Source organism: Xyrauchen texanus, chromosome 3, assembly GCF_025860055.1.
Source record: "Xyrauchen texanus isolate HMW12.3.18 chromosome 3, RBS_HiC_50CHRs, whole genome shotgun sequence".
Lineage (NCBI taxonomy): Eukaryota > Metazoa > Chordata > Actinopteri > Cypriniformes > Catostomidae > Xyrauchen > Xyrauchen texanus.
The window spans coordinates 7,069,313-7,096,265 of NC_068278.1; the positions used below are offsets into that span (position 1 = coordinate 7,069,313).

The 26,953-nt window shown below is 38.6% G+C and overlaps 1 protein-coding gene across 4 annotated transcripts in view; it reads right to left on the reverse strand.

Moving 5' to 3' along the window:
- LOC127625194 (disks large homolog 4-like) overlaps positions 1-26,953 on the reverse strand; it is a 191,179-nt gene that overhangs the window by 39,337 nt on the left and 124,889 nt on the right. For all 4 annotated transcript variants that reach the window (XM_052100337.1, XM_052100319.1, XM_052100330.1 and 1 more), the window contains 3 exons: positions 4,589-4,642; positions 3,987-4,037; positions 3,776-3,900 (listed from right to left, as the gene is read on the reverse strand). In XM_052100337.1, coding sequence (XP_051956297.1) covers positions 3,776-3,900; positions 3,987-4,037; positions 4,589-4,642 — 230 coding nt within the window. The remainder of the gene's footprint in view (positions 1-3,775; positions 3,901-3,986; positions 4,038-4,588; positions 4,643-26,953) is intronic.

Genomic DNA, 26,953 nt, shown 5'->3' on the forward strand with positions numbered 1-26,953 from the left:
GTAATGATTTAAAACCAAGTTGTTGTTTTTTTACTTTGATTATTGTCAAGTTCCAAATTAAGAGAAATATAGAGGAAGTATTTAATTTTCTGACTGGATTATCCAAAAAATAGGCATTACAACATGGTTATTTAAACATAAAAAGGACTATAGGCTACTCTGTGCTATATGCTGTTATCGTGATATAACCCCTAGTTATGTCATATATTTTTTCTGAAATGAGAAGCTTCTCACTGTGGGCACGTGAGATGGGAATAACACAGGCTGCTTTTGCCAGTGTGAGTTATAAAACCCGCTGTAGTCGTGGATTAGAAGAGCTAAAACCACAGTGTCAGCGAAGCGCTGTAATCACTCGGATAGTGTCACGCTGTGCATTTGTGGCATCAACTAAAGAAGTGGATGTTGCTTCGTGTTTAATATTTTAACCGGACATTGTGTCTGACCATGTTTGAATTTGTTGGACATTAGGATGTTTTAACAGTCAAAAAGAGTTTGGGACACATGTTTTTTTTTTAAGTTTTTCTCCCTTCTGGGAGTTTGTTTTATTAATAAAGAGTTTATGGTTTTGAACTCTGCATTTGGGTCCTTACATCTCCCCAATCCTGTGACATTATGAACTGGCTAGCTAGGACCCAGCAGAGTTCATGTGCATTTTTCTCAAAGACCTCTTGGGGCCTGCGAGATGGAAGGGCTGGGGCCCATCTCCTTCTGGGATTTTGTGGGCTAAGTCTACCACCGTAAGGAGTGGATAACACAGGCAGCTATCCAAAACTGGCCATTCCACCATTCCAGCCGGAGACTGTCAAGCCCCCAGCCATTCCCAAACCCATACTAGGAGAAGGAGGAAATGGGCACCTTCTTCTAAGTCGCTGCCAGTGCTTCCAGCCATGAAGGCTGCTCCCCTGCTGCTGCCAGCACCCACGGCCAATGAGCCAGCACCCATGCCTGCCATGGCCGATGAGCCAGCACCTATGCCTGCCATGGCTTACGAGCCAGCGTCCACACCTACCATGGTCAACGAGCCAGTGCCCACACCTGCCATGGCTAACGAGCCAGCGCCCATGCCTACCACGGCCCACAAGCAGTTTAGGCCCATGCCTAAACTGCCCACACCTGCCACGGTCAACAAGCCAGTGCCCACACCTGCCATGGCCAACGAGCCAGCACCCATGTTCCCTAATTCTACCACGGTCAACGAGCCTGTTCCACTCTCCAGTCACTGCCAGTGCTCCCAGTCATGGAGGCTCCTACCCAGTCACTGCCAGTGCTCCCGGCCATGGAGGCTGCTCCACAGTTTCTGCCAGCTCTTATAGCCATGAAGCCTGTTCCCCCATCTCTGCCAGTGTCCACGCCTTCCACGGCTTCACCCCCTGAGACTTCCACAGCTCTGCCCTCTGAGCCGCTCCCTCCTAAGTCCTGCCCAGCGGCCACAGCCCAGAACTCTGTCCCTTCTGCTCTGAGGCCGCCTTCCAGGCCTCCAGACCCTGTCTCTGTTCTGGGGCTGCCTCCCAGGCCTACAGACCCAGTCTCTGCCCTGTGGCCACCTTCCAGGCCACCTGACCCTGTTTCTGCCCTGTGGCTGCCTCCCAGGCCTCCTGAACCTATCCCTGTCCTGTGGTCACACCCAGGCCTCCAGACCACCGGATGCCGGCCCTTATTTTAAGTTTCCTTCCTGGTTTCCCTCTCTTTGTTGTGCTTTCTGTTCTGTGTTAGTATATTTGATGTTCCCATTTAGGGATGCCAGGGGGCACTGTCACGCCCCGTCAGACCAAAATCCAGACTGACAGAGAGAAATGGCTGTGGCATTATTGCCCATGTCTGTCTTCGTGTGAGCGTGCGGTCCCTGTTTTATTCCCAGCCATGCGCTCATCTGTCTGTCACATAACTGTATATCTGTATATAACATAATTGAGTAACATTATTATTGCCCTACTGCAGTTTCCTCTTTATATTTACCTGTTGTATCTTATTTTTTTTCATATTTCACTGTTTACATATATGTTTTTATGTATATTTCAAATATTTGTATGTATATGTTGTACAGTACAGTGCAAAAGTTTTAGGCACTTGTGAAAACTTTCAAAGTGAGAATTTCTTAACAAAATAATGACATAAATAGTTTTCATTAACCAATTAACATCATACAAAGTCCAGTAAACAGAAAAACAGATAAATCAATATTTGCTGTGAACACTTTTGCCTTAAAAACAGCACCAATTCTCCTATTTACACCTGGACACAGTTTTACTTGATTGTTGGCAAATAGGATGTTCCAAGTTTCTTGGAGAATTCACCACAGTTTTTTTTATTTATCTAGGCTGTCTCAATTCCTTCTGTCTCTGGGCCCCCTGTTCTTCTATTCTATTCTATTTGCAAAAGGAATGTTTGGGAGTATAACATGTATATTTCCTATTGACACACTAAAGTAGTAGATATAAATAACCATCTTAAGACAAATGTTTTTGTGAAACATCTAATGTGTACATCTTAAGACTTTTGTACAGTACTGTATATGTATATTTTTGTATTCTCTTTGCATTGGAAGCTTCTGTCACCAAGACAAATTCCTTGTGTGTCTAAGCATACTTGGCAATAAAGCTCATTCTGATGGATGGGTGTATAGAATATAGAGGATGGATGGATGGATGGATGGATGGATGGATGGATGGATGGATAATTATGAATAATTGGATAGGTGAATGGATGGATGATGGATGATAGGTGGATGGATGATGGATGGATGGATAGGTGTATGGACAGATGGATGGATGAATGAATGAATGTATGTATGATAGATGGATGGATGAAGGATGGATGAATAGGCAGATGGATGATGGATTGATAGGTGGATGATGAATGGATGGATAGGTGTATGGATGATGGATGGATGGATGAATGGATATGTGGGTAGATAGATGATTGGTGGATGGTTGATGGATAGGTGGATGGATGATTGATGGATGGATGGGTGGATGGATGAATGGATATGGGGGTGGATGGATGATTGGTGGATGGATGGATGGGTGGATGGATGAATGGAGGGATTGGATAGGTGGGTTAATGGATGGACAGATAGGTTGATAGATGATGGATGTATAGATGGATGGATGGATGGATCAATGAATGGATAGGTGGATGGATTATGGAAAGTTGGTGCCAGTTCTTTTTGCTTTCAGAACAACACATCATGTAATAAGGAAAACACCACTATTATTCCTTCAGATTACCATTACCAAGCTTGCATTTTTTAAAAATAATAATATATGAATTTTTTAAGATTCCACACTTTTTATGCTCAGTAATCAAATAAGCATATTTGTGACATTAACTGTAACAAATTTTGTACAAAAGGACTGTTTTTCTTTCAATAAAGCGTTTACAAAAGATGCTTTGGGAAGATTCACATGCACATCGGGTTATGCAAAATATTTTCATGTTTTGTTTTGGGGGGGTGGGGTTGCATCGGCACAGCCATTGACCAGGAAAATAAAAAATGGCACTCCATGTCAAAAAGGTTGCCGATCAGCAGATAAAAAAATACTCAAGCCAGCCCGTCTGGCACCAACAATCATGCCACAGGCAAAATCACTGAGATCCAATTTTTTTCCCCAATCTGATGATATGAAGATTAACTGAAGCTCTTGACCCATATCTATGATTTTATGCATTGCACTGCTGCCACACGATTGGTTGATTAGATATCCACATGAATATGTAGGTATACAGGTGTACCTAATAAAGTGCTCATTGAGTGTATGTGTGTGTTGTGTATTACCTGAGTCTCCCGTCCTGTGCTGCAGCTCCTCCTGGAATGATCTTGGTTATGAAAATGCTGGGATCATCTCCTACATGTGGATTATCAGTACCTCCAGCAATACTGAAGCCCAGACCAGAGTTACCCTACACACAAACACACATTAACTTGTTAATGTTACCAAAATTGGCATATACAATTCTTCTATAAGAATATATAAGCATAATCTTACCCTTTCCAAAGTAATCTCTTCATATTCAATCTCTCCTTCTGCTCCATTCACCTATAAGACAAACAAACACACACACACACACACACACACACACAACATACAGTACAATCGACACACCAACTGTCCTACAGCTATTAATTCTGTATTGAAAATGCTGTGTTCATGTTAGGGCACATTCCAATCAATAGTGACCATCCCTATGCCCTATTTCCTTCAGAGGGAAGGAATGTTGCTATGAGGTTGCTATGGTTTTCTAAGTGGTTCTTAGTGCACTGCTAAGTGAACACTAGGCTGTTCTGGGTAGTGTCTAGGGCATTGCTATGTAGTTGCTATGGTCTTCTGAGTGGTAGTTAGCATGCTGTTGGGTAGCTAGGGCTCCATGATATTCTGTTACCTAGATATGGCTTTGATCTCCTTCAGTGTAATTCTATGGGATTTTTTCCCCCATTTTATTGTCTGCCAGGTAGAAATCATCAAGATCACTTAGAAATGTAATATATTACAGTTTACAGGTTTGTTCAAATCCAATGAGCAACAAAAGTGCTACTTGCCTGAACAAGATTAAATAGACTGAATATCTGCCTTCTGGTTCTAATACTTACATAAGGTGAGCCATCCAATGTATCTGTATTTACCACTACAGGTGGAGAGTTCGCCTAAAGGAGAAAGAAAGAGATAATTTTTAAATCAGTGCTTATTAGGGAGCAGAGAGAGGGGCTACTTTGGAAATACCATACTACTTTACTATCACACTGTTTCTGCAATATGCAGCATGAATACAGTGCACAATATGCACATTTTCCAGACACAGCATACTTCTGTCTTGACCTTTCATTGACAGTGTGACAAATGAACTGAAAATGATTTGAACCATGACTTTTGCATGTTGCATAATGCATTCTGTTTCACATGTTATTTCTAAAAAAATGGGGAGCACACAGTATTTACTGCACAGTGTGCTTGCCAAGGTCTTTAATAGCCTGAACACAGTTTACAGCTACATCCTATCGAAATCAAGCCACTCATACCAGCAAACAGCATATACAATACATCGACTGATGAGCTGTTCTTCAAAGTGCACTACCCTCTATTAGTACAAATCACAGGCACACTACAAACAATTTACAGCGACAACATCTGCCAGCGTCTCTATTGCTTTGCAATAAATGCAATTAGGACACACATACACAAGCAGTTATTCCTTCGTGCTCTGTTCCAAACTACTGCCTTTTATTACACTCACTGCAGCCGCCCACATCATCACATTAGGGCACACTCAAGTACACAAGCCATCAGAAAGTCATTCAAGTGCTCACTGCCCCGCGGGTTACATGGCCACCGGAGAGAAAGTAAGACAAATCTTAGCGAGCTGAACATTTCTCTGCAGCCACAGGGAGGAACGTGTGTCTGTGTGCTTTGACCCTCTACAATATACATACACACCGAGAAACCATTTTTATGGTTGTCCAATCCAATACATCACTCGTATAGCTGGCTACTTCAAAAGAGAGTGTGTTAATAGTGTGTGTGTGTGTGTGTGTGTGTGTGTGTGTATATATATATATATATATATATATATATATATATATATATGGCCTGTCAATTTATAAAATATTTTAATAAAATTAATCCCAAATAATTAATAGCAATTAATCATTTTTTATATATATATAGACAATACAACAGTCAGGTTCCGGTAGTAAAAATCCCATTTATTTTCTCCATGGGCTAACTGACTTTTAACTATAATTATAAACATTTAAAGACAGACCTACAATTAGCACCAAGAATGTTAATCAATGGTATATGCTTTTGTTGAAGCAGTCTGCATTATTTCATATGATATCGGGTTTATCAATGGAAATCATGGCGAAGAACTACACTACCCGGGAATGAGAATCATAAAGTAATTGAATGATTCCGGTTACCAATTCCAATGATTCCGATTCTAATTCACTTAACAATTCCAAGTCAGGTGTTTTATAGAGTCATTTGTTCGGGAATCAGAATTCACTCAGTAGATTGAAAAGAACCAGCTCATTAAAGTCATTCGAATTACAATACAGTGTTCGGCATGTATCGTCAAAATATTGCATGTGTGAGAATCATTAACGGAACTGAAAATAATGAAAATAATATGGTTTCGGTAATTAAAAAAAAACAACAAACCCCACAGCAACCACCCACTCCCATGACACACAATCGAGCTGGTCTGCTTACACTTTCAAAATGGTAGTATGTCACAAACGCCGGCGAGAGCACCTCCGCAACTGGCCACCGGAGATCTGACTCACCTGAATTCTGATCACCCGTGCACCCACATACCGGGCTTGATTAATTCACAGCTGATTCACATTCCAGCTTCCTCTACTTAAGCTTCACGCAGTGACATTGTCACTGCGAAGTCTTGTTTGTTCCGGCTACACTACTGAGCGTTCTAACTACTAAACCTGATTGATTCTCTGCCTACCGACCTTGCTTACCTCTCTGACTACGATTGATTGCTACCTACCTACCTGAAACTCTTGCCTGCCTCTTCGTATTACCACTTGCTGCCTGCCCTGACGATCTGCCTGCCTCACTACGTGCTCAGCCTGTCTACGATTGCCCTGCTTACCCACTGCTTGACCATTGCCTGTTTATCTCTGTGAGTTCAATAAAGTAACTGCTGATGGATCCCAACTTACCTGAGTCTGTGTTACAAGTATATATTTGCATATATCTGAATATTCTGCAATAGAATTTAAATGTTTTTTTTTATTATAATCAACAACTTCAAATATACAGTTTAATATTTTTCCATTGTTTTCAATTTGATTATGTCTTTCACAGTGCTCCACGGCATTATATTTAATGCCCTCTTAAAAAAGACATTAAGTACATAGTCTAGTACCTTCGACTTTTTCTGATTTTTTGCAAAGTTTCAAATCAAAGTTTGTCATAGTGTGATTCACATCAGAGCTTGTTGGTTGGATGCATGGTTTAGAGCTCTTTTATCAAGGACTTTATGAAATCCCTATAGAAAAAATTAATGAGAAATATATTTCCAGAACCAAGACGGCTGAAAAAGCGGGCATGTACTGTTGTGCTCTATAGATCTATATGCTATGCTAATGTATTCCTAAAAGATATAAATATTTTTTACTAGACATATTTAAAATTTACAGTATTTCTCTTGTGGGAGAACTGACCAAATATCTTGAATAGGGCTGTCGATTTAACGCGTTAATAACGCACGATTAATTATACAAAAAATAACGTGTTAAAACAATTTACGCATTTAATCGCATGCTTGTAGTACCACGTGTATACTCCAGAGGGCAGTAAGTGAAATTTCAGCTTTGTGAGCAACACATAGTTTATACAGTGAAGAAAACAACACAGATATGCATTACTAAGGGTTCAAATGCACAATATGTGTTTAAAGACTGAGTATTAAACCATATTTAACTTGACACAGTGACCTAAACATTTTATTTTTATGACGCAACACACCCGAGACGTGACACAAGCATGTCTGACGCAGGTCGTATGGTAGGGTGACTACCTGTCTTAAATTTAGCTTTGTCCCCCGTCCCGCAATTCATAAGCAGTGTCCCGCAATTTTGTCTATATAATTTTTTATCTTTATAATTATTTCGGCATCATTTTATTTCATCGTCCTTTACTTACAAAATCACTATAAAAAAAAAGTTAATAAGAAAACACTGCACATGCGTAGCGCAGCCTTTTTTTCTTGAAAGAGCAGGAAAACACTGGAGAAAAAAACTGCAACAGAAAACGTCTAGGTTACGATTAATTAATCGGGACCATGTAATTAATTCGATAACATTTTTTAATCGATTGACAGCCCTAATCTTGAATCATCTTGCGCTAATGGTTGTATGCTGCATATCCAATAAAATGCTCTCTAGAATGAGTCCCTCCCCCTAATACCACCTGCATCTGACTAGCAATAGCAAGGAGCAAATCATTGTTCATGGCTGTTTAGAAAAAACAAAAACAAAAGAAAAAGTAACATGCCCTTCGATATATCCCACCCCGACATCATGTTTCAACACAGGAAAGAGAACTGCACATTTTATTTTATTTTTATACTGTATTGTAAGGTACCTCAAAGAATCCCATGCATTACCATTGTATTCCATACCATTTCATAACAAACCATAATATTTCCATGCCTTTTCATATGATAGTATACATACGGTAATACCACATTACTTTTTATTCGTAATGGGGGTGATTAAGAGAGAGAGAGAGAGAAAATGACTTGTTTGAATGCAGTGTTCAGTGAGAAAGACTCGACTATGAACCATTCATTTTGACACTGACATTTATTTCACTATACCATTTTCCAAATGTGTGTCTGTTCACCTCGAACTGCAATGGTAACTTAATGAAGAATTCTTCTTAATTATGATAATTAAAACCTGAGAGAATATTTAAAACTAATGTTAATCTCAAGACAACATTCTATAAAGCAGAGCCTATTTATTAGTGAATATATACTTTAAGCTAAAGGTCAGTAATCATGTTGGAAGTGGAGTGATGAGTGCATTTGTGCATTAGCATGAGATGAAATGCGTTATAACTGGGCCAAAGCTTTTGATAAAAAAAAGAGTAGATTAAGAAAATAGAATAGATAGTGTGTCTGTGTGTGTAGCTGTGTCATAACGCACACTACACACTACACACTACACTCCACTTGGCCATTTAGTGTTTGCATTTTCAGTGTAGTATCTTCACAAATGGAACTCTTGTTACTTTACTACACAGAAGCATTCGCTGTTTTTCAGCTGATGGAAGTGAAGTTTAAAACAATATGTTGCCCATAGCGCTTTGGCCAACCTCAGCCCAACACTTATATCTGATAAAACTACATATATTTACACAACGTGAGCTGATGGTAAAGCATTCAAATCACTTTTGTTTTGCCACATTTCTCATTAATTACAACTGTTTTGTCAGGCCAGCATTTTTAGGCCTCGCCCTAATGTGGAGTACTCTGCGTACTCTGCTCATAGCTAGCGCCGGCCCTGGCAACAAGCTTTTCACAACTTTGTAGTCAAATTACAGTCAAGCTACTCTTATAAAAAGTAACACTACAAGCTAACTAAGTAGCTAACTACATTGAAGCTATATTTAAAGATATAGCTTTACATCAAGGGGTCAGGAATTGATTGGCTAGCCGGTCCGTGTTAGCACCTGCTGGTAGATGCTGGAACTACACCCCATGATGGCAAAACGCATATTTCTAAATTTAAAAGTAGCTGTTTTCAAATGGTAAATGGTCTGCACTTATATAGCGCTTTTTTTGCTTAGCAGTTTTCAAAGCACTTTACACTGTGACTCATTCACCCATGCATACACACACACACCAATGACGGCAGAGCTGCCATGCAAGGCGCTAGCCTGCCATTGGGAGCAACTTAGGGTTCAGTGTCTTGCCCAAGGACACTTCGGTATGTGGAGTCATTTGGGCCAGGAATCGAACCACCAACCCTGAAATTAGTGGCCAACCCGCTCTACCACCTGAGCGACAGCTGTTTTGTAATTAAATATTTTTTCCAAGATTTTATTTTTTCGTGAGTGCACAAAGCGCAGTGTTACGACAGTGCGCAACGACTTATCCAATTTTTGTGAGAGCACTAATTCTAAGTGCAAATTTCATGCCATCGCAAATAGCAAGTGGGCGTGGGTAGAAGTGTTTGCACTGTATGTGTAGGTGCGCAAATGAAATGGCGCAATTTGCAATTTTCCTAAGAATTTGGTCTATTTCAATACCACCTCTTATCTCAAGATCAAATAAATTTCCTGCATTTGCAGTTTGGAGATTCCACCAGCAGGTGGTAATAAAGTTAATGTCCTAACTCTTAAAATATAGTGGGACATTCAATTAAATCCCTGACAATCACTGTCATAGCCCTTTTGAGATTTATTTTTATTTTTTTCATAATTATGAAATTGTGTTAAACTATCTAAAGGTCATGGCCTTTTTACAATTATTATCATTATGTTTATATTTACATTTGTATTTATGATCTAATTTATTTTGGTATTTTTCCTCCCCTTGACATAGAGTGAAATTTCTGCAGAAGAAGAGAGTGGAAGAAGTTGGACACGGTAAAATGTTTGGATTTGGTATGATTTTTTTTTTTTTTGACCACTTCTTTATTTTGATATTTTTCATTTCGTTTGAAGTGTATTTTTAATTTAGAAATATATTTGGTTTAATTTTTTTGTGTTTCGATAAATGAATTTATTTGATCACAATCGACTTGTAGAAGTGAAGTGCGTGCCGAGACAATCACTGTTAATACTAGCCATGACAAGGAGAATACATTCAAATTCTGACGAGAATCACATTTTCTATGCGTTTTAAAGAAACTTGACACTGTCACAGAAATATGCCTGACATTCATCAAGGACGTAAGTCCATATACACTAACAACTTCTTATGAATGTGCTGTCTTTGTTTAAATAATTGGTGCTTGAGAGAATGGACTATACAATATGACGCAGACACAGTAATAACCGGAGAAGAACCTCAGAATTAAATTGCACTTGGTCCAGCCTTTTTGCGCCTAGACCCCAAGAAACATTGAAATTGCAATTATTTCATCATAGTGCATACTTTTCCAGTGACATAATATTTTTGAAGGGCTCTTAAAAAGCATGAAACAGAGTAATATTTTTTCATCATCTGTGTCCATTGACGGATGATTGTTCACGTGACAATCGATACCGCATCCGAGCTCCCATGAGCCAAGATAACAGCCTCCATTTAAACAGATATGAATGCTAATGGAAAACCTTCTCCAGCATGTCACCTTCTGTGACAGCATGTCAAAGATGCACCAGTCTGTTGATGTAGTCAAAGCGTGAAACAACAGCATGAACGCTGCCTCCTACACTCACACCACGATTTCTCATCTCCTCATTTAATTTCTCTTTCTCTATCCATTCCTCCACCAAGGTTCATTTCCCAGCTCTCTGTTCAACACAGGGTAACCAGTCTTATAATGAAGATGATGATAATGTAAAGAAAGATTTCCACATTTCTGCTCTGTTACATAACCAGAGCATTTCTATCTTGCTACAGGGAAAAACAGTGTTTATTCACTCAGTATTCCACACACTAACACACTGTTACACTACCAAACACAGCCTTATGTAGGAGTCACATTTGTCGCTTATGACACATAACTCACCACAAAAACCATTATGTATAATTACAATTATTAATAGTGTTTTCAAATATTTCAAAAGCATAAGCAAACTATTTGTAATGAAAATTTTATTTTTAGTTGTTAAAGGTACTGTAAGAGATGTTAACTGTTTTGGAATCTCTGCCAGATTTAACCCACATCCAAGTATGCACACTCTCCCACTATATAGTATGCCACAAGCATACCATAAACATACGAACCATGATCCTCATTTGATCTCGATATCAATTCTTAAATCCCAAGATCAATTTTTGATTTGCAGAACACATACACAATACTGTCTCTTTAACAAAACCAGCATTCCTGTAAAGAGTGTCTGTAGATTAGCGCATGTTAACAAGACAGTACTTGAATGGATTTATCTTACTGTGCCATGCATGATTAGAAAAAAAACTGTTTTTGATCAACAACTGACTGTAGAGAACAGAAAGGGTATTAAAAGAGACATTATTCAATGACAAATGGGTTGCGTGGATCTTGTATTTGGTCACGCATTACACAGAACAACTTCACTATCAAAACACAGTTAAAGGATCTTGCTGCTTAATACTCCACCACTAAACTACACAATTACTGGTGAGTGACACGTAAACATTTACAAGCCAGTTGCCAAATATATATAAATTTTAGTCGCATAGCTAAACATTCGGTTGCAAATGCAAGTGATTTCCTCTTATTAATCGATTTTGGGATTGAAGAATCGATATCGATATTGTTCAAATGAAGGTCACAATGCATCGGAAAATCTATATATTTACCCACCCCTACTAGCTGCTACATTTACAGATTTAACTTACCAATGATTGAGAAGTACAGTGGCATTCAACCCCAATATCTGTTCAATGTATCCAAAGACGAGATCCACGCAATTAATTTGTCATTGAATAATGTCTCTTTTGTTAACCTTTTTCTTCAATGACTCAGATATTGAGACAAAAACTAATGATAACACAAAATGTATCAAATTAATATACCTTATAAACAGCAGAGAAGTCCATTCTTCATCAAATTCAGTACATTGAAAATACATGAATTCGGATACAGCTTAAGTTGCTGACTTAAACACGAGCCCTCACACAAAAAACTAACAACTTGCAAATGCTTAAAAGCCAAATATGGAGTTTAACATGAAAGATTTGCTTCAATTAGCATGCTCTCAGATTCCTGGTTCCCATATATGGGCTGTCCTGTGAACATGTAAAGTTATGGACAGTCAGAGAGCACCTCGAAGTCTTCTGATAAGCTAAACCAAGAAATTAACTGCAGTCCGCGATCTGAAGTAACTGTTTTCACAAAAACAATGGTGAGTGTTACATTACAATTACATTTTTACTCCACTTATGGTTAGGTTTAGGGTTGGGGTTTGGGTTAGAGAGTAAGGGTAATAAAATATGCATTACTGTTGACTGTATTACATAATTTACAACAAAAAATGTAACTCCCTTTTGGCAGCACCCTGTGGACCTTTTAACTCGAAAATAGGTCAACAACTCTTCTAGCTTTGGCCACTGGGGGCAGTGGTTAAAAGTTCGGTATGCACAGACCGATTTCAGCAGCAGAACTTTCTGCTTAGTGTCGCTGAATTCACAATGTGATCAAGCTGGAATATTTCTGATGGTAGGAACATTTTTATTTTGGAATTTACAATGGAGATGAGAACTTTGGTGGAGGGGAGGTTATCAGTGAATAAAAACTTTTGGTCTGTCCATCACACAAAGCTATCTTATGGCTTTACTTTTACGATACTTTTTGAAGTTTTATCCCTTTAAATTGATCAAAAATCAGCTGATGTAATGGACCTGATGTACAAGACAAGAGGAATTTAAGGTAAATGATTTTGTTGCTTGAAAAAGTCTGTTTGTGGGAGGGACAAAACAGCTGTCTGCTGCTCAGACTCATCCTCTAATTATACAAGAACATCTGTCAATTTTTCCATACTCTTCATCCCTCAATCTCTCTCTCAGTCTCTCATTCCTTATTAAGACAGACTGTAAAGGCTCTAATGTATCCTTGTCATGAAATAAGTACGAGAGAAAAATAAAATTTCTAGAACTATGTGAACATCCTTGGACAGACATGATGTAATGCAAGTCCATAAAAGGAAGCTCTGAGAGCTAAAATTAGAGCAAACACTGTGTTCACTGTGTGCGTGCATTGTAGTTTCTATGTGCCTATAATGTCTAAACATCAAGTCATGGTGTCTTCATTTCGTCCTGTGGTAGAGCGCTCAGTCTAGAGTACTGTAAGTGAACCTGAACCCTTGTAGTGCATAGGTCGAAAACTATGTAATATTTTTTCAGTTATTTGAGGATATTTGATATACTATAGTATTTCAATATTTAGGTATTTTCTCTAAAATGGCTTAAAATAGTGAGTCAGTGGAACCATCATTTCAAACCAAAAGTTAACAAAACTGCTAATTAGATTCAAGAAATGTAAGTGCAGCGTAGTTCTAGCAGAAAGACTAGCAGCTGTACATCATCGCACCATTAGTTGGCTAATTCCCAGCCAATCACATATAAGCTGTTGCTTTATAAGCTATCTCATTGCTGTTTCAGTGTGCTATCACGGCAACCTCCACCACCCCACCACCACCAGTTAAGTCCTGTCCTGCACGGGGTTAGGCTGCCCTGATCTGGGGATCAGATTTTTGAATCGCTTAACGGAAACAGTTTGAACTGATTCATGAAAATTAATAATAAATGGTTAATTTTCTTAGGGGTTGAACAAATATTAATAAACAAATAAACAACATTAAATGTAACATATTGTAGTGTAGAGGCAGAGGCGTTTGGATCCATTTGCAGTAGTTTATTCACACATGCGATCAAGCAGAGAGAAGCAGACATAAACAGAAACAGGCTCAGATAAAGGGACAATCCAGTACTCGTAATCAGACACAGGCAAGGGTCAGGGCAGGCAGCAAAGGTTCACAGAGTCTAGAGTCCAGGCAGAGATCTAAGGTCCAGATAATAACGGGAATCAGGGAATAACGCTTGGTAATGTCCGCTGAGCAAAACAACACTTCGCAAAGTAACAATAAAGGGGCAGTCCAGATATAGGGGAGATAATGATGAACAGGTGACGGTGATGAGGATAATCAGATAGACCAGGCAGGGATGGAGATAGATAATGACCAGAGGGAAAGATGGGAAGTGCAGTTCTAAAACTCTGAGAGAGGGAGCGGATGAAACCAGAGGGAGGCGTAGCTGAGCGCTCCGTGACACATATATTACTTTTATATAACTAAATCAAAATCTAGTGATAAACAGCAGCAAATAACAAAATATTTGACTTCAAAAAAAGAAGTCAAAATCCCTTTAAGGCTGCGCGAGGCTCAAATGAACCAGTGTATCATTTATTTAACATAGTTCATTTATATTAATTGTCCGAAAGAATCGACTCACTAAAATGAATCGGAGTACATATTATAACGATAACATATTATAATCAATACATTCAATACAATAACCTTATTATTATTAAGATACATCTTATTCATGGCTTTAACATCAATGATGGCCATTATTAAAAATGCTAAAATATTATAGTCTATTAAGCCTAAAATCTTATGAATCAAAATGACTCATTTATCAATATCTAAAATATTCTGAGAATTTTTGGTACTATGCCATAGGGATTCTTGGGAAATATTACTAAGTTGGTGTTGTGCATCATAATTATTCAAGTAGTTATTCATGACCCAACAAAAGATCTGTAACAATAGGAACACTGCTCAGCTATATTTATCTCTCGTAGGCAATACAATGCGACAGATGTAGAGTTTTGATATGACACAGTGCTACTCGTCTGAAAATGTAGCTCATTACTGAAGAAGATACACAATTGTGAAATTAGATGAGCTACTGCCACGCTACTGAAAAATGTAGTTAAATTAGTAGCATTGCTACTTTTAGTTAACTACTCCCCAACACCGATAAGAATCATCTCAAGATTCACAGTGTCGCTTCATTTTATATTGCAAAATCAGTGCAATGCAATCAATGCCCTAATAGACAGATACTGTAGAAAGATGACATGGCATCACAAGTTCAAGTTCAGCTTAGAAGAAATAAGTCTAAACAAAACTTAAACCATTTTAGGTTGTTCAAAGAATTTTATGATTAAACTCCAAAATACATTGGAGTAAACTGTACACTAAATCTTTTAAAATAGAACAGTTGCGTAATGCCACATTCTTTTGCTTGATTGCTTTCTTCAACAGCTGAGCAATAAAGACATCAAGTAAATGTATTTGCAGCCAGTTGGTTTCACACCAACTTTTTGCCTGCCACAATATTCTCAATTGTACTTTGCCTTTGGGGAGAGTATGGCTGTAGGAAGCAGGCCAAGGTATCCGGAGATAATTTTGTCATTGAAAACAATAAAGGCTCACCACACAGCACTTACATTTGCTATTAAAATATCTTTAAAAATATATCCGTTGCAGCTGTGATGTTTAATAAAAGCACTTTGCAAGCTCAACAATACGCCAAATGTGGTAAAATTACTGGAATGCACGGCCTCTCATTGTGGAAACTTTAATCTGAAACTATAAACTTGAACATTTTAAGTTTAAAAATCACACTAATGTAATTACAATTTAATTCCACATTGAATTTCTAAACTTCAAAGTTTTAACTATTTTAATTGATAATAAAACTCACTATAACCAGTTAAGACGTAGACCAGACAACTGACCTTCACTTTCAAATAGTGACATTTAGATATTCCAGCATTCTTGCGGATCCTTAATAACTCTTAAAATGTCTTAAATTCAGTTTTGCAAAAATAAGGTCATAAAAAGTCTTAATTTGTTTTTAAAGAGGTGTTAAATTTGGGGGCGGAAAGACAGGAATCATAATATGACCTAATGTGATTATAAACTACAAAAGTCTATGATTCAATTAAATAAATGCATCTGGAATTAAATTATATTTGGACTCTTGTAGCCTCTCTCTGGCCCTCCCCATCACAGGAAGGAAAGATGAAGAATATTTATTATAGGCTACCAATTTAAAAAAAAACATTGGCAGAATAACTGCTTTCTTTCAACACAACATCGAATCAGCACAATCCAATTTCAGTCAACCTCTAATTTGTATTTATTTATATAATGGTACATAAAGCAATTTTAATGTGATGTGGAAAAATTGTCTTGAGTATTTTAATCTTGCATATTGCCTACCCTGTTTTACAGATAAGCAATGTTAAGGCCATGAATGTGTACTCCTGCCTGTTTAAGTAAGAGTCTGTGATACATGATTTACTTTGAGATTGTGTGAGTTTGTTTTAGTGTTGGGATACAGTATTATTATTTTTTTTTCAGGTCTTGAAAAGGTCTTAAAAAGTCTTAAAGGGGACATTGTATGCTAAATTCACTTTTACATGGTGTTTGAACATAAATGTGTGTTGGCAGTGTGTGTACACAACCACTTGATTCCGGTTCAAACATATAGAGCCGAACACCACCATTTTTGCTGTCTGTCATATTGCTTATGATGTCCAGTTATCTGAAGCAGAGATGTCAAAACTCTGCCCTATTCTGCATAAATGGCGGGGAGCACCAGCTCATTTGCATTTAAAGACACACAAAAACAGCTAATTTTGGCACCCACCCAAAAATTGGCATATTCAACATGGTATAATAATTGATCTGTAGGGTATTTTGAGCTGAAACTTCACAGACACATTCTGGGGACACCAAAGTTTTAAATTACATCTTGTGAAAAGGGGCATAATAGGTGCACTTTAAGTTTAAAAACCCTGCATCAACCCTGTAATCCAAGATAGGCACATACTGGGATTGATAACTAAGATTTGTTCTAAGACATGCTACTGAGTAATGTAACTGCTTTCAAGTGTAGCCAAAAAATCCAAACATTGATTCCCCATAGTTATTCTACTACCAGACCCTCATCATTACCATTAACATCAGCTTCCTGGAGGATGATCATATGTAACCTCCTGTGACCGCATGCAGCATCATTCGTGTTTGCAAATTAATAAAAAAAAGAAGACTTTGAAAGGTTCTCTGTCCCTGTCTTTTGATGAAAAGGTTTGCATGGTAACAAGGTTCTTCTACACTCAATTGGATTACATAGAGCCATTCTGCACGTGTCTCTCCACCTCATGGACTACACTAAAGTTAATGGTCTATGAAACAGCTCATTTACAGCATTTAAGTTTGCAAATTTTAACCTTTAATACATGCCCATAGCCTACTTCTGGTCTGAGAGTAGCCAGGAAGGTTTATTTTACTGATAACAAGTTTCAACAGAGGCATGTAACCCCCTACTATACAGCCCTGCAGACTGTTGACTTTAAGTTTCAACTTAGGAATTCGGAAGTCATAATTACGTGATTCAATGTGATTAAAGTGTTCAATGTGCTGGAATTTTGTCACAAAACTTTCTATAGTTGTTCAGGACTCAATACACACTCTCTCAGATTAAGTTTGAACTAAAGACTCATCTCTTCAGCCAGATATACACCTAATCTATCCTTCAACTCAGAGTTATAATGCATTAGTCAGGTCTGCCGGAACCTCTAATATTTTATAACTCTGCATTAAAGTGAATGGCATATCTATTCTATTATTCTGATATTATTCTGTTTGTTTCCCTGTCTCAACTTCGGGACACATATTGTGAGTTTACCAGAGCTTGCCAGTTCCAGCTCCAGTCCTGCCCGATATCCTACTCCCACCACTATGTGTCGCTGAGTGATGACTACTAACTGCAGTCTGTGCCAGCCAGACATCCCTTCAGTCAACTACAATGGACCTCACAGAGGCTGAACAGCTGCCAACTCCAACCATAACACATGGGATACATTACTGGCCACTGCCTGAACCTTCGACTTAGGATAGACTTCACCGGAAATTAACAGCCACAAGCTTCCAGCCAAACTGCGATGCACCCCACTGACCTCTGGCTGCATCATTTTGACCAAAGGATGGACTAGACTATCTTAAAATGAAATACATAGACAATAAATTAATTGTCAACTAAAGCTTTCAAAAATATTTTCAAATTACAAAGAACAATGAACACCATAGAGGAGAGAGAGTGACATATCCATTCCCTTAGACAGGGAAGGCAGAGGAACCGTTCGCCTTCGTGCAGCAGCTCCGAGACGCCTGCCGGAAATGGTTGCTGGCTGAGGGGATGAAGACATCGTAGATCTGATGTGTGCACTTGTGTAGTTAATTCGGGATGGACTTTTTGTTGTTAATCTTTCAGTTCATACAAAATCTTTTTTTGAAAACACTGGCCACCAACATTTACTCAGTTAATTAATTTAACTAATGACTAAATAATATTCAGATTATATTCATGCTGTTTTGCCAGAGTGGAACTGGCCCCTCTGGTGAGCCTGGTTTCCCCCAAAGTTATTTTTCTCCATTAACCAAAATCTTATGGAGTTTTGTGTTCCTTGCCACTGTCACATTTGGCTTGCACAATGGGGGTCTAAATACAAATAATATATTTTCTAAGGCATAATATACAGTAACATCATTCATTTCAACCAAACAATGTGGATTTAAGACATTATAGACATTACAGCTTCATTTAGTTTTATAGCTTAATTTTCTGTAAAGCTGCTTTGAAAAAATGTGTGTTGTGAAAGCGCTAAATAAATAAAAACAACTTGACTCAAAAAGTAGTCAAAAAATTACTTCTCTAAAATTGTAATAAGATTTCTGACTGTGGGGATGGGGGTGTGGTCATGTGTCTGATTGCGGGAAAGAGGGTGTGGTGTGGGTCGTCCAGCTGGTTGCCGAAACTTCTAATAGCTGTTTCTTGTTACAATGATAGTGTGGAGAGACCTCAAAAAGCAGCCAAGAGACACCATAGAGGAGAGAGAGTGACATATCCATTCCCTTAGACAGGGAAGGCAGAGCAACCAGCTAGCCTTCGTGCAGCAGCTCCGAGACGCCTGCCGGAAATTGTTGCTGGCTGAGGGGACGAGGACATCGTAGATCTGATGTTGTTGGAGGATGCGGTCCAGTTGGCATAGGACTACATGACGGTGTTTCCAACGAAACAGAGTCTCTCTCTCCTTCCCCCAAACTCCACCCCCGCCCAACCTCTATCTGTCCCATCCCCACCCCCAGGAGACAGCACGGTACCATGCCCAAATCTCTTCCCCCTGCTAACCCTGTCTTTTCCTTCTATCCCTCCCATGGATAGGCATGTCAAGTTTACCACCTCAATCTCCTAAAATCTTGGAAGGAGGCGGGCTCTGTGGCCTTGGTGATGGTAGTCCCAGAGAGAGCAGAGCTCGGGCCGGAGGTGACTCTCCAACCAAATCAGTTCACCCCAGTCCCATGTGGAGACAACCTCTCACTGTCGCAGCTCACAGAGGAAGTCAAGTTGCAAGTGGAATTCACAGAAGTGTTCTCACCTCTAGAGCACCACATCGAGACCACCCCAGGGTGGTGGTTCTTAGCCACCCCATAGCCTTCCTGAACACAAAAAAGGTAGTTCAGCAAGAATTAGAGGCAATGCTTGAGAAGGGCGTAATAGAAGAGTTACACAGCGACTGGGCCAGCCCAGTGGTTCTGGAACCTAAGAGAGGCAGGACGGTCCGATTCTGTGTGGACAGGGAACGCGTTGTCTAAATTTGACGTGTACCCAATGCCCCAGATTGACGAATTGCTCGATTGGTTGGCTGTGGCTCAATTTTATTCAACACTGGATTTAACAAAGGGTTATTGGCAGGTCCCCTTAACTCTAATCTCCTGAGAAAAAGCTGCTTTTTCCACACCATTCGGTTTTAAAACAATTCGGTTTGTTTGGGGCCCCTGCCACATTCCAGAATCTCATGGAAAAAATTATCCGGCCACATACGCCATATGCTGCACATGCAACACCTGAGAGCCGTCCTGAGGTCGCTGCGATGGGGCCAACCTGAAGAAGTGTGCAATTGGTTGGGTGGAAGTTTGGTATCTGGGGTTCCACTTGGGCTATGGGCAGGTGCATCCCCGTATTAACAAATCCGCAGTGATCGTGGCCTGCCCAACGCCCTTGACCAAAAAGGAACTGAGACCGTTTCTGGGGCTGGCTGGCTATTACTGAAGGTTTGTGCCTAGTTACTCTGATGTCACCAGCCCGATACCAATGTGTGGATCACCTGTTGGTACGTGGCACTTCAGCCTTTAAAATTTGAGGTGATCCAAAGACAGGGGGCGCAGATATCTGTGGCTGACTTTCTCTCCAGAAATGGGGGGAAGTTGGCAGGCCGGATGTTGCCCTGGCCTGAGTTGGCTGGTGGGGGTATGTGGGGGTGGTCGTGTGTCTGTTTGTGGGGGAGAGGAAGTGGTATGGCTCGTCAAGCTGGTTGGTATAATTTAGAACAGCTGTTTCTTGTTACAGTGATAGTGGGGAGAGACCACAAAAAGCAGCCAAGAGATGCTAGAGAGGAGAGAGAGCGACACAAGAGTGCGAAATGACATGTGTTCTAAGAGTGTTTGAAGACTTTATGTTATTAAGAGCTTATTTGATAATTTATGTTCAGAGAGTGTTTTTTGTTTGAGTGACCAAGAGTGTGCAGTGTGAAAAGGAGACTGAAAATAAAGTCTTACTTGAACTGCTTTGTTGTTTCCCAACTCCTCCTGTGTCCAAACGTACAAAAGTATCACATTGACTTTACTGGTTACTTCCTCTACAAAAGCAGTCACATTACTAATTACATTTAAGCTGCTTTCTAAAAACACTTCTCACAGAAAGGTTTTTTCTTTTCCACTTATCATGTATTCTACATAAATAATTGTAGAGCAGAGGAGGGTGGGGCCGGGCTGGAACGTCACAGGCCCAGTCCCCAAGGATAGGATTATCCCCTGGATAAAGGCGGCTGGTAACGACAGTTAGAGAGAGAGAGAGAATTATGGGCAGCTGCCCTGTGTGTGATTATATTTGTGTGTTTTTGGTTAAGTTTATCATTTAACATTATTTATATTGTTAAGCCGGTTCTTGCCTCCTCCTTTCCCTTTAACCCCCCCTTACATTGGCGCCGAAACCTGGGAAGGAGGAGGGATGCCCGTCGCAGTGTCCTCGACACTGCCGTCCACCCAGGAGAGAGCCGCTACCATCTGCCGTGGGACGGAGTAGCCCGACCAACAGGACAAGAGGATCGGCCGTCGTACCCAGGGCGAGTGGGGACTGGATTCCCCGCCCACCTGGCACGATGGAGCCACTGCCAGGGGCCAGTAAGCCGGGTTACGACAGTTTGAGAGAGAGAGAGAGAGAGAGAGAGAGAGAGAGAGAGAATTACGGGCAGCTGCCCTGTGTGTGGTTATGTTTGTGTGTTTTTGGATAAGTTTATCATTAAACATAATTTATATGGTTAAGCCAGTTCTTGCCTCCTTTCCCTTTAACCCCCCTTGCAATAATATTTTAAATATAATAACATTTAAATGTATTATATATATTATTTTAGAAATGTGTGAACTGAGTAAAAGTAATTAAATTAACTGAAATTCAGTAACTACAATCTGACAATTTAAATGTAATATTTTACACTACTTTTTGTACAAAATAGTAACTAATTACTTTGTAATTATATTATACCCACACTGTCTAATTATATACTGTAGTGTTGACCCTGTTCACTAAAAATCATTACTGCCATCTATCATAAACATTTGAAAATACATTTTCCCATTGGCATTTAGGTCATTGTGGTGGCATTCATGTGCACTCATCATCTAAATCTGATCATTCTGATATGACAGCATATATAATCATTGTTACGTTTTGATTAAGCTGGTAAGGCATCTAAACCAACTTGCTCATTACGTACAAATATAATGATTTAACCTCACAGTCTAGAGAAGTGTATTGAGCTACTCTAGTTAGCGAGGGAAGGTGGTATTATACAAACGAGCACAGCAGGGAAGAATGCTGAGTGTGGATTAACCGAAGAGTTACCCAGTTATTACATAACATAGACAGAGATAGAATGAGAGAGGGGTAGGTGGTACATCAATGTCAGGGTGCTATTCAACACATATCAGTGTGGGCATTTATGTTTGCCAGAGACAAAATAATGTATATGAATGTGAGTGCTTGTGATGTGCAGTTTTGCAGTCAAAAAACTTTATTTAGGTCTGTCCTTTGGAATGGTTGAGCACAGGTCACGGACTGACAAATACATTTAGATAAACTGCTTTCACACCAAACAAATGAACTGAAAACTGATGTTAAACAGAATCAAAGATTAAGTGTGAAAGCGCATTAAATATTTTCGACATCACTCAGGTTTAGCCTCGGCTGATATCTGAATATACACATAAAAATGCAGGTCACAAAATTGCCGACCACACACACTATAAAAAATTGCTGACCATCAGCCTTTATTCAGCAGGCATTTGCAAGAACCCTCTGAGGGATTTGAAGGTTGGAGGGAGGTGGAGTATATATATTAGTGAAATGAATAGAGAGAGAACCAGTTAAAGGAGAGGATGTGCAAAGAATAAGGGAAAATGAAAGAGTGAAAGCATGGGAATAGTTGACACAAAAGTGAAAACTCTGTCATTATTTACTAACCCCAATATCATTTAAAACCTGTATGCTGTAATTTGTTCTGTTGTCAAGTTCTAAAATGAACAAAAAAGCACTATAAAAGCACAATAAATATAGTCAATATGACTTGTTGTAACTTTTGGTGTCCAAGGAGTGGAAGAGGAAGAGGGGAGACGCACGAATTAGAATCTTTCAAACTTTTAATTACAATCACAGGAGTGGAACAAATGCTGGAGTAAAACAAACACTAGAGTAGAACTCACTAATAAACTAAACTTAGCACAACATAACACTTCAAACATTACACTTCAAGGACTGACAAATAATGAACAAAACTAGAAGTTATATATACACAGGGAAAATGATGGAATGGCATATAGGTGGGGATAACAAAGAAGTGATTAAGGCGGTGGATTCTGGGAAACGTAGTGCAGGAGAAAACTTCAAAATAAGAGTCCTTGAATATGGTGGAGACAAACTGTGCCACTTGTGTGGTACTTCTGAAGCCATACGATAGTTTTGCATGAGGAACAGAACTAAACTGAAGTCATTATTCCATCAAAGTTTTGCTCTCCACTTCAGCTCTGAAATCTCATTCTCCATTCTGTATTTTCAATGAGAAAACCAATGCTGTTTTGGCTTCAATGACATCAAACATGGCGGGATGCAATTACGTGCCATTATTGAATCAGAACACATAAATTATTGGGATGACTCTAAAGAGTCGATTTCTTTTTTTTTTATCTACAGTGTGACTGGTGTAGTCTGAACCCCGAACAAATTACTCTTACAAGTCAGTTCTTTTTAATCTACATCGCAAACCACACAGTGCAACCAGTGTAGTCTGATTCCAGAACAAATTACTCCTATGAGACAGTTCTTTTGAATCTACAGCACAAACCACACAGCACAACCAGTGTAGTCCGATTCCTGGACAAATTACTCTTAAAGACTCAATTCTTTTGACTCTACAGTGCAACCGGTGTTGTTCGATTCCTGAACGAATGACTCTTATAATTTTTTTATTTTTAATCTAAAGCACGAAACACATCTTGTGACCAGTGTAGTCTGATTCCTGAATAAATAACTCTTGGTCGATTTATTTATTTATTTATTTTTATTTTATCTACAGTGTGACCAGTGTAGTCTGATTCCCAAACAAATTACTCTTACAAGAGGGTTTTTTTAATCTTCAATGCAAAACATACAGCCAACCAGTGTAGTCCAATTCCCGAACAAATGACTCTTAAGAGTCGATTCTTTTGAATCAACACTGCAAAACGTGCAGTGCAACCTCCCAAACAAATGACTCTTATCTGCCAGTTCTTTAGTGGATGAAAAACTTAATGAACTGCAAGTCCTTTTATAATGGACTCTAAATGAACCAAGAGCTGTTACTAAGTTATGTATACATAAGGCTCATGACATTTAAATCTGAGTAACTACTGGATGCTGGTTGATATGACAATTTGTAGTTTAAGAGACACAATATGACTTTTGTCATTAAAACATGCTTAATACATGCTGCATCCCAAAACATGATAAAATTACTTGCAAACACATTTCCAAAAATCATACTGTGTAAAAATAAGATATTTTATGTTCTTAAAACAACTGAAAAGATTTGAGCAAAAAATCTGATTGTTCCAAAGGCATAGAGACCATTAACGAAAAATATTTACTATAAATATTTTTTATACATCTCAATTCTTCTGTTTTGTTGGATTTTAGAGGGTTAGTTGTCGATCTCTGTGGATTTTTGCTCCAACGTTTTGAATGTTTTTGTCAGTTCAGTGGTTTTTCAGAGCAGACAAGCATGGGTGGCGACAGATTTGAGCTTGATGGTAGTTAACAATAAAATTCACATTTAATAAGCATTAATTCAACAAATTAATCCAAAGTGAGAGAGCAACTAATCCAAAAAATGAGATGCACAAAATTAATTAAACTATAATCAGTCTAAAAGCCAGCTCTTTTATATTGACTAATCGAAAAAGAAAACAGGACACCCATACACAAATTGCACAGATGCACACACCTTATACAGCACACATACATTTGTAGGCATTGTATTTGCTTCAAGGGTGCTACACAGAGCATGTCATTATTAGTGTTGTACATGATTATTTGCTGTTTTGGTTTCCCTGAATGACACGCTTGATTTGAAGGTTAAGACTGGCAAGGGGGGGAGGGCAAACTAGGCACAAACACATAAAAACACTCATTTGCATAAAAGCTACTTATATAAACTCCCACTCATGAGCTCTGTGCATGTGTATGTGCATGCGTGTGTGTGTGAGTGAGTGAGTGTGGGAGAATAAAGAATGAAATCCCCACCCACATCCCACACAAGCACCTGAAACCGGCAGCACATTCAAACAATCAAAACAGCCCTCTATATAGCCATAAAGCCAATGCATTTTTTCATAACAACTACTGCTTAACAGTAATAACAGTAATAACAAAAATCATTCAAGAGCCCATCAATGCTCGGTCCAGAATGTCAAGAAGAGAGATAATATTTGTATTTTAGGCATTCATTGGATCTTTCTGAATCTTTTCTTCAAGATGAAACCTAAAATCTGTAAACCTTTTTTGTCTGTACAGTTCACATACACACAAACATACAGTACAAACAGGCATACAATAAGACATTAAAGACGTCATATCATGCTTTTTTCCCCCACTCTTTCCTGGACCCTTTATTCCTGCTGTACCTTTAAGTCGTCTGTGAAATGGCCTCTTTGCATGTGAAATGAGCTGTGGGTTTGCTGTCAGTGACAATATAGTTAGCACTGCATCATCCTTCAATAAAAGCCTCCTTGCAAAGCATGCATTACATTTTGACAAGTTCACAAAACAATCCAAACTGAAATGTATTAGTTCCTCTGGGGCCGTTGCACCAGTTAAGTCCAGGTTTATAGAAGCAATACGAAATGATGTGCTTGCTTCAAAAACCAAATTTCACTTCAGCATTTTAAAACACTAATGGTTTGGTTTAGGCGCTGATAAGGTAAACGTCTCATTTATATTTTAAAACACTATTGGTTAGGCTCATGCAAAAGTTTTAGTTTAGTGAGGAATGTTTTAAAAAGGAAATCTAAAATTCACCTTAAAACCGCTTCTGAATACGACACCATTTGAATTGCTTTTGGCACCCCCAGCTGGACATTTCACTAGAAACCTGCAGCCAAACGTGTTATACAGCAAGCGCATTTTGAATGGCAAAAATTGTGTCATGTTCACGTAAATTTCATGAGACCAGGCTGGAAATATTTTAGGGTTGCACCATTTAAATTAGGGGGAACGTAACCTTAAGTGTAATCTAAATATTTACGGAAGCCTCCGACCAGGAGCAACGGTTGGAGATCGTGTTTTGCGTGACAGGCTTCAAACTTTTAAACATATACAGTATGATAATGTTGACATTTACAACCATTTACGTTACGAGAGAATGTTATGTTAAAACTTGATGTCTTATCGGCTCTTAAACAGAACAACAATCTAAACAGGTGCACTTCCTGTGTGTGTCGCCCGGTGTCACTGGTATGCCAAGTTTTAAAACACAAAATGTACAAGATAATAAAATTAATACATATATAAATATATATATATTATAAATATTATATATATATATATATAAAATAACAGGTGCTGCCAAATTAAGTATTGACTTAATTACAAATAAGTAGTAGCTACTAAGCCCTAAGTTATTTAAGTTCACAATCACAGGATATTTATTTCTTTGTGTATTACAAGAGAAATTAGCACTATATTCATACAAATACACTATATCACGTTGATTTTCTAGGCAACAATGAACTGTCAACAATGGTGAATTATCAGTATTTTATATGCATATACACATAAACAAAGTATGATATGACTATTGTATGTAGTATGTGTATCTAAATATGTGTTTGAGAGCCAGTTACATTTCATGATATTTCAGTGTGAAAATAATGAAGCCTGTTCTGATGTCAGAAATGTGAGGAAGTTCAGAAGCTATTTTAAGCTTAGTCTTTTCAGACTAGGAGAAATTGTGATTTTTGAAAGCTGCAGTATGTTATTAACAGAACCATGAATTTGTTTATTTTGAAAGGAAATATTTTTTTTATTTTTTTTTATGACATGGCCCTTTCTACAAAATCTTTATGTTGCCATCTTTCATGTTGACACTAACTGTGGCAGTAAATTCTCTCTCTCGCTC